Here is an 11770-nt window from a genome sequence, read left to right as displayed (position 1 = left end):
GTATGTAAAACTTCCGACTTCAACTGCATGACGATCAACTGTATTAACATAAATATTTTTCCACAAGTCAACTATGAGGAAAAAAAAGTGTTGACATGAGTTTTATTAATTTGGTGGATGTGAGAGTTTCTGAATCCTCTCCGTGACCATGGAGCAGGAAATAGCCAGTAGTCCTACAGAAGTAAATGACCAAGACACTTTGGGTACAAAACCACAGATTTATTTACATTTTATTTACAGATATGTACAACAAATATTGTCCCTCTTCCGGATGTCTGGAAACCTCTGGTCCCCAATAAATATGGGTAGTGTGTTGGGGTTGAATATGAGCGGGGGTAGGGTATGTTGGTGGGGGTCCTAGGTTGGAGGTAAGAGGGTCCTAGGGTAGAGGTAAGGGGGTCCTTGGGTAGAGGTAAGGGGTCCTAGGGTGGAGGTAAGGGGTCCTAGGGTGGAGGTAAGGGGGTCCTTGGGTGGAGGTAAGGGGGTCCTTGGGTGGAGGTAAGGGGGTCCTTGGGTGGAGGTAAGGGGGTCCTTGGGTGCAGGTAAGGGGGTTCTAGGGTGGAGGTAAGGGGGTTCTAGAGTGGAGGTAAGGGGGTTCTAGAGTGGAGGTAAGGGGGTTCTAGAGTGGAGGTAAGGGGGTTCTAGAGTGGAGGTAAGGGGGTTCTAGAGTGGAGGTAAGGGGTCCTAGGGTGGAGGTAAGGGGTCCTAGGGTGGAGGTAAGGGGGTCCTTGGGTGGAGGTAAGGGGGTCCTTGGGTGGAGGTAAGGGGGTCCTTGGGTGGAGGTAAGGGGGTCCTTGGGTGGAGGTAAGGGGGTTCTTGGGTGCAGGTAAGGGGGTTCTAGAGTGGAGGTAAGGGGGTTCTAGAGTGGAGGTAAGGGGGTTCTAGAGTGGAGGTAAGGGGGTTCTAGAGTGGAGGTAAGGGGGTTCTAGAGTGGAGGTAAGGGGGTTCTAGAGTGCCTGATCAGCTGGATTCACCACACGCCCCATAAATAGAACAGATCCTGGAGAGAGGGAGAGAGGGTTGACAAATGGAGCGATTAATAGAAGGCCAAACTAACAAGGTGATGCTGTAACGGCAGTACAACACTCCGACTAAGGCTGCGTTTACACAGGCATCCCAAATCTGATCTGATTGATCAAAAATGCTATCGGTGGCAAAAGATCAGAATTGGGCTGCCTGTGTAAACACAGCTGTGTTGAATATTAGTGGATGGTTTGAGTCCTGAAGACTGATTGGCTGAAAGCCATGGTATATCAGGCCGTATATCACAGGTATGACAAAAAAAAATACATTTTACTGCTCTAATTACGTTGGTAACCAGTTTATAATAGCAATAAGGCACCTCAGGGGGTTTGTGGTATATGGCCAATATACCACGGCTAATGGCTGTATCCAGGCACTCTGCATTGCGTCGTACATAAGAACAGCCCTTAGCCGTGGTATATTGGCCATATACCACACCCCCCTCGGGCCTTATTGCATATGTAAGCCATCTGTTAATTATTTTGTATGGTAGGCCTCCTACCTGTGCTGACTTGTCGCAGGAGGAAGAAGAAAGGTCTGTCTGCTTTGAAGACGGGAGCTCGGGATCGTTTGAGTAGCACCATAGTGGTTACTGCCGCTGCCTTGGTCCCGTCCTCTGTTACCTCTATCCTGGCCTCATGAAAGGCATCTGACACATACAGGCCTTCCTCTGCTGTGGAGAGATAAACACAATGCTGTAAGTACTGGACAGTCATCTGCACGGTACTGAGGATGACATGGAGTCTCATACAGGCTTTTGTAGCTCAACTCAGAAAGTAAACCAAATTTTGAAAATGTTCCTCGTTGAAAAGCGAATTGGAATTTCAGTTTACTTCTTGAATTGACGCAAATTGAAATGGAATTTGACCCCAATCCTAATTTCACATTAAACCAGGAAAAGGCAGTTTGAGTGTTCTGTACCTGAGAGTCCGGTGAAGTCTGCTGCCATTGGGTTGAAGGCGTCACTGACCCCCATTGACGGCAGAATCAACCTCAGGTTGAACCTGTTCTGCATTTTAAACCTGTTAAATGACAGTGCATTACACTACCGTTATCCCGTTTTGCCACGCTAGATCAGTCATCATGGAAGTTAGGACATGGTAAATGTTATGGGATACTTGTGGGATGACCATACCCCACAAGACATGACACCAGAGGTCTCTTCACAGTCCCCAAGTCCAGAACAGACTATGGGAGGCACACAGTACTACATAGAGCCATGACTACATGGAACTCTATTCCACAGTACTACATAGAGCCATGACTACATGGAACTCTATTCCACAGAACTACATAGAGCCATGACTACATGGAACTCTATTCCACAGTACTACATAGAGCCATGACTACATGGAACTCTATTCCACAGTACTACATAGAGCCATGACTACATGGAACTCTATTCCACAGAACTACAGAGCCATGACTACATGGAACTCTATTCCACAGTACTACATAGAGCCATGACTACATGGAACTCTATTCCACAGTACTACATAGAGCCATGACTACATGGAACTCTATTCCACAGTACTACATAGAGCCATGACTACATGGAACTCTATTCCACAGAACTACAGAGCCATGACTACATGGAACTCTATTCCACAGTACTACATAGAGCCATGACTACATGGAACTCTATTCCACAGTACTACATAGAGCCATGACTACATGGAACTCTATTCCACAGTACTACATAGAGCCATGACTACATGGAACTCTATTCCACAGTACTACATAGAGTAATGACTACATGGAACTCTATTCCACAGTACTACATAGAGTAATGACTACATGGAACTCTATTCCACAGTACTACATAGAGCCATGACTACATGGAACTCTATTCCACAGTACTACATAGAGTAATGACTACATGGAACTCTATTCCACAGTACTACATAGAGCCATGACTACATGGAACTCTATTCCACAGTACTACATAGAGCCATGACTACATGGAACTCTATTCCACAGTACTACATAGAGCCATGACTACATGGAACTCTATTCCACAGTACTACATAGAGTAATGACTACATGGAACTCTATTCCACAGTACTACATAGAGCCATGACTACATGGAACTCTATTCCACAGTACTACATAGAGTAATGACTACATGGAACTCTATTCCACAGTACTACATAGAGCCATGACTACATGGAACTCTATTCCACAGTACTACATAGAGCCATGACTACATGGAACTCTATTCCACAGTACTACATAGAGCCATGACTACATGTAACTCTATTCCACAGTACTACATAGAGCCATGACTACATGTAACTCTATTCCACAGAACTACATAGAGCCATGACTACATGTAACTCTATTCCACAGTACTACATAGAGTAATGACTACATGTAACTCTATTCCACAGAACTACATAGAGCCATGACTACATGTAACTCTATTCCACAGTACTACATAGAGCCATGACTACATGTAACTCTATTCCACAGTACTACATAGAGCCATGACTACATGTAACTCTATTCCACAGTACTACATAGAGTAATGACTACATGGAACTCTATTCCACAGTACTACATAGAGTAATGACTACATGGAACTCTATTCCACAGTACTACATAGAGCCATGACTACATGGAACTCTATTCCACAGTACTACATAGAGTAATGACTACATGGAACTCTATTCCACAGTACTACATAGAGCCATGACTACATGGAACTCTATTCCACAGTACTACATAGAGCCATGACTACATGGAACTCTATTCCACAGTACTACATAGAGTAATGACTACATGGAACTCTATTCCACAGTACTACATAGAGCCATGACTACATGGAACTCTATTCCACAGTACTACATAGAGTAATGACTACATGGAACTCTATTCCACAGTACTACATAGAGCCATGACTACATGGAACTCTATTCCACAGTACTACATAGAGCCATGACTACATGGAACTCTATTCCACAGTACTACATAGAGCCATGACTACATGGAACTCTATTCCACAGTACTACATAGAGTAATGACTACATGGAACTCTATTCCACAGTACTACATAGAGCCATGACTACATGGAACTCTATTCCACAGTACTACATAGAGCCATGACTACATGGAACTCTATTCCACAGTACTACATAGAGCCATGACTACATGGAACTCTATTCCACAGTACTACATAGAGTAATGACTACATGGAACTCTATTCCACAGTACTACATAGAGTAATGACTACATGGAACTCTATTCCACAGTACTACATAGAGCCATGACTACATGGAACTCTATTCCACAGTACTACATAGAGCCATGACTACATGGAACTCTATTCCACAGTACTACATAGAGCCATGACTACATGGAACTCTATTCCACAGTACTACATAGAGCCATGACTACATGGAACTCTATTCCACAGTACTACATAGAGCCATGACTACATGGAACTCTATTCCACAGTACTACATAGAGCCATGACTACATGGAACTCTATTCCACAGTACTACATAGAGCCATGACTACATGGAACTCTATTCCACAGTACTACATAGAGCCATGACTACATGGAACTCTATTCCACAGTACTACATAGAGCCATGACTACATGGAACTCTATTCCACAGTACTACATAGAGCAATGACTACATGGAACTCTATTCCACAGTACTACATAGAGCCATGACTACATGGAACTCTATTCCACAGTACTACATAGAGCCATGACTACATGGAACTCTATTCCACAGTACTACATAGAGCCATGACTACATGGAACTCTATTCCACAGTACTACATAGAGTAATGACTACATGGAACTCTATTCCACAGTACTACATAGAGTAATGACTACATGGAACTCTATTCCACATCAGGTAACTGATGCAGCAGTAGAATTAGATTTAAAATACAGATACAAAAACACCTTATGGAACAGCGGGGACTGTGAAGCAACACAAACATTGGCACAGACACACAAACACGATAACATACACACATGGATTTAGTACTGTAGATATGTGGTAATGGTGGAGTAGGGGTCTGAGGGAACACAGTGTGTTGTGAAATCTGTGAATGTAATTGTAATGTTTTAAAATTGTATAAACTGCCTTAATTTTGCTGGACCCCAGGAAGAGTAACTGATGCTTTGGCAGCAGCTAATGGGTATCCAGAATAAATACAAAATACCCTAAACTATAATCCTTACCTAAACCTAAACCGTTTTAAATGTCAACTTCAATGACGTGAAGTTGGGTTGTCCCAGCTATCTCTCTTAGCAAACGTCCGTTAGGATACAGGGAACGGAAGCTACTTTGGGCCAGGAAATGTTTTACATCAGTGATACTAACCTGGTATAAGAAATGTTTTACATCAGTGATACTAACTTGGTATAAGAAATGTTTTACATCAGTGATACTAACCTGGTATAAGAAATGTTTTACATCAGTGATACTAACCTGGTATAAGTAATGTTTTACATCAGTGATACTAACCTGGTATAAGAAATGTTTTACATCAGTGATACTAACCTGGTATAAGAAATGTTTTCAAGTGAAAACATATTGATGTGTGTAGGCTACCTGGGGAGAAAGACATCCATCTTGGTTCTACGGAGGCCAGTGTCCCAGGTGGCCACAGCGCTGGGAGTTAGCTGGGATTCCAGAGAGGACAGTGGCGTCTTCCTGTCGCTGGGCAGAGCTACCAGCAGACTGAGGGAGTGGCCCAGGTACGGCAGCTCCAGAACTGTGTAGCGCTGATCAGACAAGGTGCGGAACTGACCTACACATAGAAGGGAAACAAAGGGAGGGACCACTTAAATAAGGACACAGGATAATCAATCATATGGATTCTAGAAGCCCTTTGTGACATTAGCAGTTGTCAGGGTTTTACAGATAGCCAGCCTAGAACCCCCAAAGACCAAGCGATGCACAAACACTAAAGACTTTACAATTGTAGAATGTCAAATGATCTAGATTACTGTAGTACGAACCAAAACTCCAACTCTACCATGAAGCTAAATGTGGTGTGCTGTGCTTGATGGATTGACTGTAAGCCACAGCCAAAGGGAGAGACGGGGAGAAAGATACATCAGTGATACTAACTATATATACTATATATTCGCTTTGTATGTTGTCTACCTCACTTGCTTTGGCAATGTTAACACATGTTTCCCATGCCAATAAAGCCTTGAATTGAATTGAATTGAGAAAGATATTGCCGTTGTCTCTTCTCACTTACCAAAGTTGACCTCTGTGGCCTGGTGCATCATGGGCACCTTGATGGTGCTGCCGTCCAACAGGGTGAAGGGAAGGTTCTGGGTGTCTGTGAAGAGGAACTGTTTCTGCCACACGCCCCGGAAGTTTACAGTGTTGACCAGGGCCATCTGCAGCCGCTGGCCCCACCACAAGGCTTCTTCCTGGGCCTCGCCAGACCCAAACAGCTCCCCGCTGCCACCGGACTGGAGCGGCTCACCGGTGCCGTGGTTACGTCCCCACTGTTGCAGCTGGCTTCGGCTGTGGTTGGGCTGGCTGAAGTTGGCTCGCACCAGACTGCTGTTGCCAAAGGCTGCTGCATGCTGGGTAAAAACAGGAAGTAGCTGGACGCCGCTCTGGACGAATAGGACGCAGGCCTGCCGGAGCCGCACCCCGTGACTGGAGTTACCCACATCCCCCTGCGACCGCAACAGGAAGTCCTGCACCTGCATATCTGGAGAGACCGGAAATTGAATCAGTGGCTTGGTTCCCACTAAATTAGCTTTTTGGTTTTCATTTAAGGTTAGGGTTAGGCGTAAGGTTAGCAGTGTAGTTAGGATTAGGCATAAGGTTAGCAGTGTGGATAGGGTTAGACGTAAGGTTAGCAGTGTAATTAGGGTTAGGTATAAGGTTAGCAGTGTGGTTAGGGTTAGCAGTGTGGTTAGGGTTAGGCATAAGGTTAGCAGTGTAGTTAGGGTTAGGTATAAGGTTAGCAGTGTGGTTATGGTTATCAGTGTGGTTAGGGTTAGGTATAAAGTTATCAGTGTGGTTAGGGTTAGGTATAAGGTTAGCAGTGTGGTTATGGTTAGGTATAAGGTTAGCAGTGTGGTTAGGGTTAGGTATAAGGTTAGCAGTGTGGTTATGGTTAGGTATAAGGTTAGCAGTGTGGTTATGGTTAGGTATAAGGTTAGGAGTGTGGTTATAGCTAGGTGTAAAATCAGATTTTAAGAAGATAAATAGAACTGGTCTTCCCCACTAATGGTTAAGGGCTAGGGTAAGCTGACCCTAGATACGATTTTGCAACTTGTCCAGATAATGACGACCCAAATGGAAACCTTGTGTGTTCAAGAATGTGATGAGGAAACGATGTATTCCAAAACAAGAGTGAAGAAGAAGAAGACACCAGGATCTGGCCAACCCATCTAATCCGGCTCTACAATGGCAAGTGCATATATGTATAATATATGAAGTGTGTATGTATGTGTGTACAGTGGGGCAAAAAAGTATTTAGCCAGCCACCAATTGTGCAAGTTCTCCCACTTAAAAAGACGAGAGAGGCCTGTAATTTTCATCATCGGTACACTTCAACTATGACAGACAAAATGAGAAACAAAAATCCAGAAAATCACATTGTAGGATTTTTGGAAGTGGAGGGTCCATCATGGTCTGCTGTGTCACAGCATCATCAGACTGAGCTTGTTGTCATAGCAGGCAATCTCAACGCTGTGCGTTACAGGGAAGACATCCTTCTCCCTCATGTGGTTCCCTTCCTGCAGGCTCATCCTGACGTGACCCTCCAGCATGACAATGTCACCAGCCATACTTTTTATTTTACCAGGTAAGTTGACTGAGAAAACATTCTCAATAACAGCAACAAACAGGGGAATAGTTACAGGGGAGAGGAGGGTGATGAATGAGCCAATTGTAAGCTGGGGATGATTAGGTGACCCTGATGGTATGAGGGCCAGATTGGGAATTTAACCAGGACACCAGGGTTAACACCTCTACTCTTATGATAGGTGCCATGGGATCTTTACTGACCTCAGAGAGTCAGGACACCTGTTTAAAGTCCCATCCGAAAGACGGTACCCTACACAGGGCAGTGTCCCCAATAACTGCCCTGGGGTATTGGGATATATATATTTTTTTTAGACCAGAGGAAAGAGTGCCTCCTATTGGCCCTCCAACACCACTTCCAGCAGCATCTGGTCTCCCAGCCAGGGACTGACCAGGACCAACCCTGCTTAGCTTCAGAAGCAAGCCAGCAGTGGTATGCAGGTATGCTGCTGGAGATGCAGGGTGGTATGCTGCTGGTTCTGTGCATGATTTCCTGCAAGACAGAAATGTCAGTGTTCTGCCATGGCCAGCGAAGAGCCCAGATCTCAATCCCATTGAGCACGTCTGGGACCTGTTGGATCGGAGGGTGAGGGCCATTCCCCCCAGAAATGTCCGGGAACTTGCAGGTGCCGTGGTGGAAGAGTGGGGTAACATCTCACAGCAAGAACTGGAAAATCTGGTGCAGTCCATAAGCAGGAGATGCACTGCAGTACTTAATGCAGCTGGTGGCCACACCAGATACCGACTGTTACTTTTGATTTTGACCCCCTCCCCTTTGTTCAAGGACACATTATTAAATTTCTGTTATTCACATGTCTGTGGAACTTGTTCAGTTTATGTCTCAGTTGTTGAGTCTTGTTATGTTCATACAAAAATGTACACATGTTAAGTTTGCTGAAAATAAACGCAGTTGACAGTGAGAGGACTTTTTTTTTTTTGCTGAGTTTATTTGAATCCTATTAAAATCAAATGTAAAGTGAGTGCTCGATTGAGTTCTATTTTGCTAATTGTTGGCTACCGTCTTCGATTTTTGCCAACAATATTTCATGATGTGTAACAAGATCTCCAAAGAATAAGCCTCAATATTTGCAGAGGATGCTCTAGGATGCTGATCCGTCGTCTGTATTGTGGACTAATGTTAAGGTCAGATTTGAACGGAAAAAGCTAATCAGAGCAGCGCTGCCTTCATGTCCATCCTGTCAGTAACGTATCGACACATTCTCCAATGACGGTTAAATCTATGCAGTGTTTTGAGAAACGCATGTGACATGGAGCCCAGGTCCATACCACATACACAGTCACCCGGGGCTTAGAGCCGAAACCTTTTCTTCACTTTGGCACCTTTCACCTTTTCTAATCAATCAAGTATGCTGATAAATCAATCAAATATCCTCCTTCTCTCTCTGCCTGGACGCCCTTCTCTACATTACCTTTTAAACTTCACTGGTTTAGTGACTTCTGTGTAACACCGTGACCTTTCGACCCCAGTGTCTCGGTATTACCCACTGAATAATCTGATGACAAAGCAGAGGCAGGTATTAAGTCTCCAGACACTCTACCGGCCGAACACCACTCTACCGGCCGAACACCACTCTACCGGCCGAACACCACTCTACCGGCCGACAGGACCCTCATACCAGCGGTGCAGCCCGGCACCCGTTTAAGGGAACGGTATTCTCAGGTGACTGATTTAAACAAACCGTAATGAAGAGCAAAATAAACCCACACTGGTAAAGATGCTCGTTAAAGTGCTCAGCCATCCTCTGGATGCCCTTTCACCTTTTAGCCCACGGGGCTCTGCTTGTTGGGCGGGATTTCTTACCGTTGATGTCATATCCCAGTGCGGCCACCAGTTGCGCCAGCGTGTTGCCGCGGGCGCCCAGCTGCAGAAGACCCAAGGACAGCGAGACGCTCGCCGGCGACACTATCAAGTTGGAGTTGTTCTCTGTCTCGGTGAGCGTTTGGTAAAGGTTGACGGCGAACTCTGTGTGCAGCTCTCCCACGGTGTCTTGAAGGCTGAAGGCGTCACACTGACCCCTCTCCACCAACCAGAAGTAGACGAACAGCGAGGTCATCGACAGGCGACACATGACCTTGGGAAGTGAATGGTCAAAGGACAAATGTAGATGTTGATGGCAGATGGGGTTCACGGAGATGGAGTCACAGAGATGGAGTCCACAGAGATGGAGTCCACAGAGATGGAGTCCACAGAGATGGAGTCCACAGAGATGGAGTCCACAGAGATGGAGTCACAGAGATGGAGTCACAGAGATGGAGACCACAGAGTCCACAGAGATGGAGTCACAGAGTCCACAGAGATGGAGACCACAGAGTCCACAGAGATGGAGACCACAGAGTCCACAGAGATGGAGTCCACAGAGATGGAGTCCACAGAGATGGAGTCACAGAGATGGAGTCCACAGAGATGGAGTCCACAGAGATGGAGTCCACAGAGATGGAGTCCACAGAGATGGAGTCCACAGAGATGGAGTCCACAGAGATGGAGTCCACAGAGATGGAGTCACAGAGATGGAGTCACAGAGATGGAGTCACAGAGATGGAGACCACAGAGTCCACAGAGATGGAGTCACAGAGATGGAGTCACAGAGATGGAGTCCACAGAGATGGAGACCACAGAGTCCACAGAGATGGAGACCACAGAGTCCACAGAGATGGAGTCCACAGAGATGGAGTCACAGAGATGGAGTCACAGAGATGGAGTCACAGAGATGGAGTCACAGAGATGGAGTCACAGAGATGGAGTCACTGCAAAGACAAGGAGGGTAGGTCATGTTATAACGTCTTTATAGGCATATTTTCATTGTTCCGTGTCACTATATATATTGATTTTATTTGGCTGTTAAAGAAATAAATGGACATGTGCAAAACTTGACAAAGTCAATGACTTGTGATCCCTACAGTGAAATGATTACTTACAAACCCTTAACCAACAATAAGAAGAACAATATTATTAAGAATTAAGAACAATAATTAAGAAGTTAAGAAGAATAAGTGTTAAGAAAAAAATAGAAAATAAAAGTAATTAAACAGGTAATTAAACATCAGCAATAAAATAACAGTAGCGAGGCGATATACAGATACTGAGTCAATGTGGAGGCTATATACAGGGAGTACAGATACTGAGTCAATGTGGAGGCTATATACAGGGAGTACAGATACTGAGTCAATGTGGAGGCTATATACAGGGAGTACAGATACTGAGTCAATGTGGAGGCGATATACAGGGAGTACAGATACTGAGTCAATGTGGAGGCTATATACAGGGAGTACAGATACTGAGTCAATGTGGAGGCTATATACAGGAGTACAGATACTGAGTCAATGTGGAGGCTATATACAGGGAGTACAGATACTGAGTCAATGTGGAGGCTATATACAGGGGAGTACAGATACTGAGTCAATGTGGAGGCTATATACAGGGAGTACAGATACTGAGTCAATGTGGAGGCTATATACAGGAGTACAGATACTGAGTCAATGTGGAGGCTATATACAGGGAGTACAGATACTGAGTCAATGTGGAGGCTATATACAGGGAGTACAGATACTGAGTCAATGTGGAGGCTATATACAGGGAGTACAGATACTGAGTCAATGTGGAGGCTATATACAGGGAGTACAGATACTGAGTCAATGTGGAGGCTATATACAGGGAGTACAGATACTGAGTCAATGTGGAGGCTATATACAGGAGTACAGATACTGAGTCAATGTGGAGGCTATATACAGGGAGTACAGATACTGAGTCAATGTGGAGGCTATATACAGGGAGTACAGATACTGAGTCAATGTGGAGGCTATATACAGGGAGTACAGATACTGAGTCAATGTGGAGGCTATATACAGGAGTACAGATACTGAGTCAATGTGGAGGCTATATACAGGGAGTACAGATACTGAGTCAATGTGGAGGCGATATACAG

The 11770-nt window shown here is 44.8% G+C and overlaps 1 protein-coding gene across 1 annotated transcript; it reads right to left on the bottom strand.

Moving 5' to 3' along the window:
* Positions 1-814: 814 nt before the first annotated feature.
* Positions 815-10097, bottom strand: serpine3 (serpin peptidase inhibitor, clade E (nexin, plasminogen activator inhibitor type 1), member 3). Its single transcript, XM_046342446.1, has 6 exons — positions 9649-10097; positions 6256-6723; positions 5598-5796; positions 1945-2045; positions 1526-1696; positions 815-1000 (listed from the first exon to the last, which is right to left on the bottom strand). The coding sequence occupies exons 1-6, from the start codon at positions 9914-9916 to the stop codon at positions 948-950; spliced, it is 1260 nt and encodes a 419-aa protein (XP_046198402.1). The 5' UTR covers positions 9917-10097; the 3' UTR covers positions 815-947.
* Between the last annotated feature and the right edge of the window lie 1673 nt (positions 10098-11770).

The sequence above is a fragment of the Oncorhynchus gorbuscha genome, linkage group LG01 (assembly GCF_021184085.1).
Source record: "Oncorhynchus gorbuscha isolate QuinsamMale2020 ecotype Even-year linkage group LG01, OgorEven_v1.0, whole genome shotgun sequence".
In the NCBI taxonomy this organism is placed as follows: domain Eukaryota; kingdom Metazoa; phylum Chordata; class Actinopteri; order Salmoniformes; family Salmonidae; genus Oncorhynchus; species Oncorhynchus gorbuscha.
The sequence above is the reverse complement of the archived record's forward strand: the minus strand, read 5'-3'. Positions and strand labels throughout refer to the sequence as shown.

Coding starts and splice junctions, on each gene's coding strand:
- serpine3 (XM_046342446.1), bottom strand. CDS start 9,916: ATGTGTCGCCTGTCGATGACCTCGCTGTTCGTCTACTTCTGGTTGGTG. Junction 6,724..9,648: donor ACTGGGATATGACATCAACG/GTAAGAAATCCC, acceptor CGGTCTCTCCAG/ATATGCAGGTGCAGGACTTC. Junction 1,001..1,525: donor CCTGCGACAAGTCAGCACAG/GTAGGAGGCCTA, acceptor CCCTCTCTCCAG/GATCTGTTCTATTTATGGGG.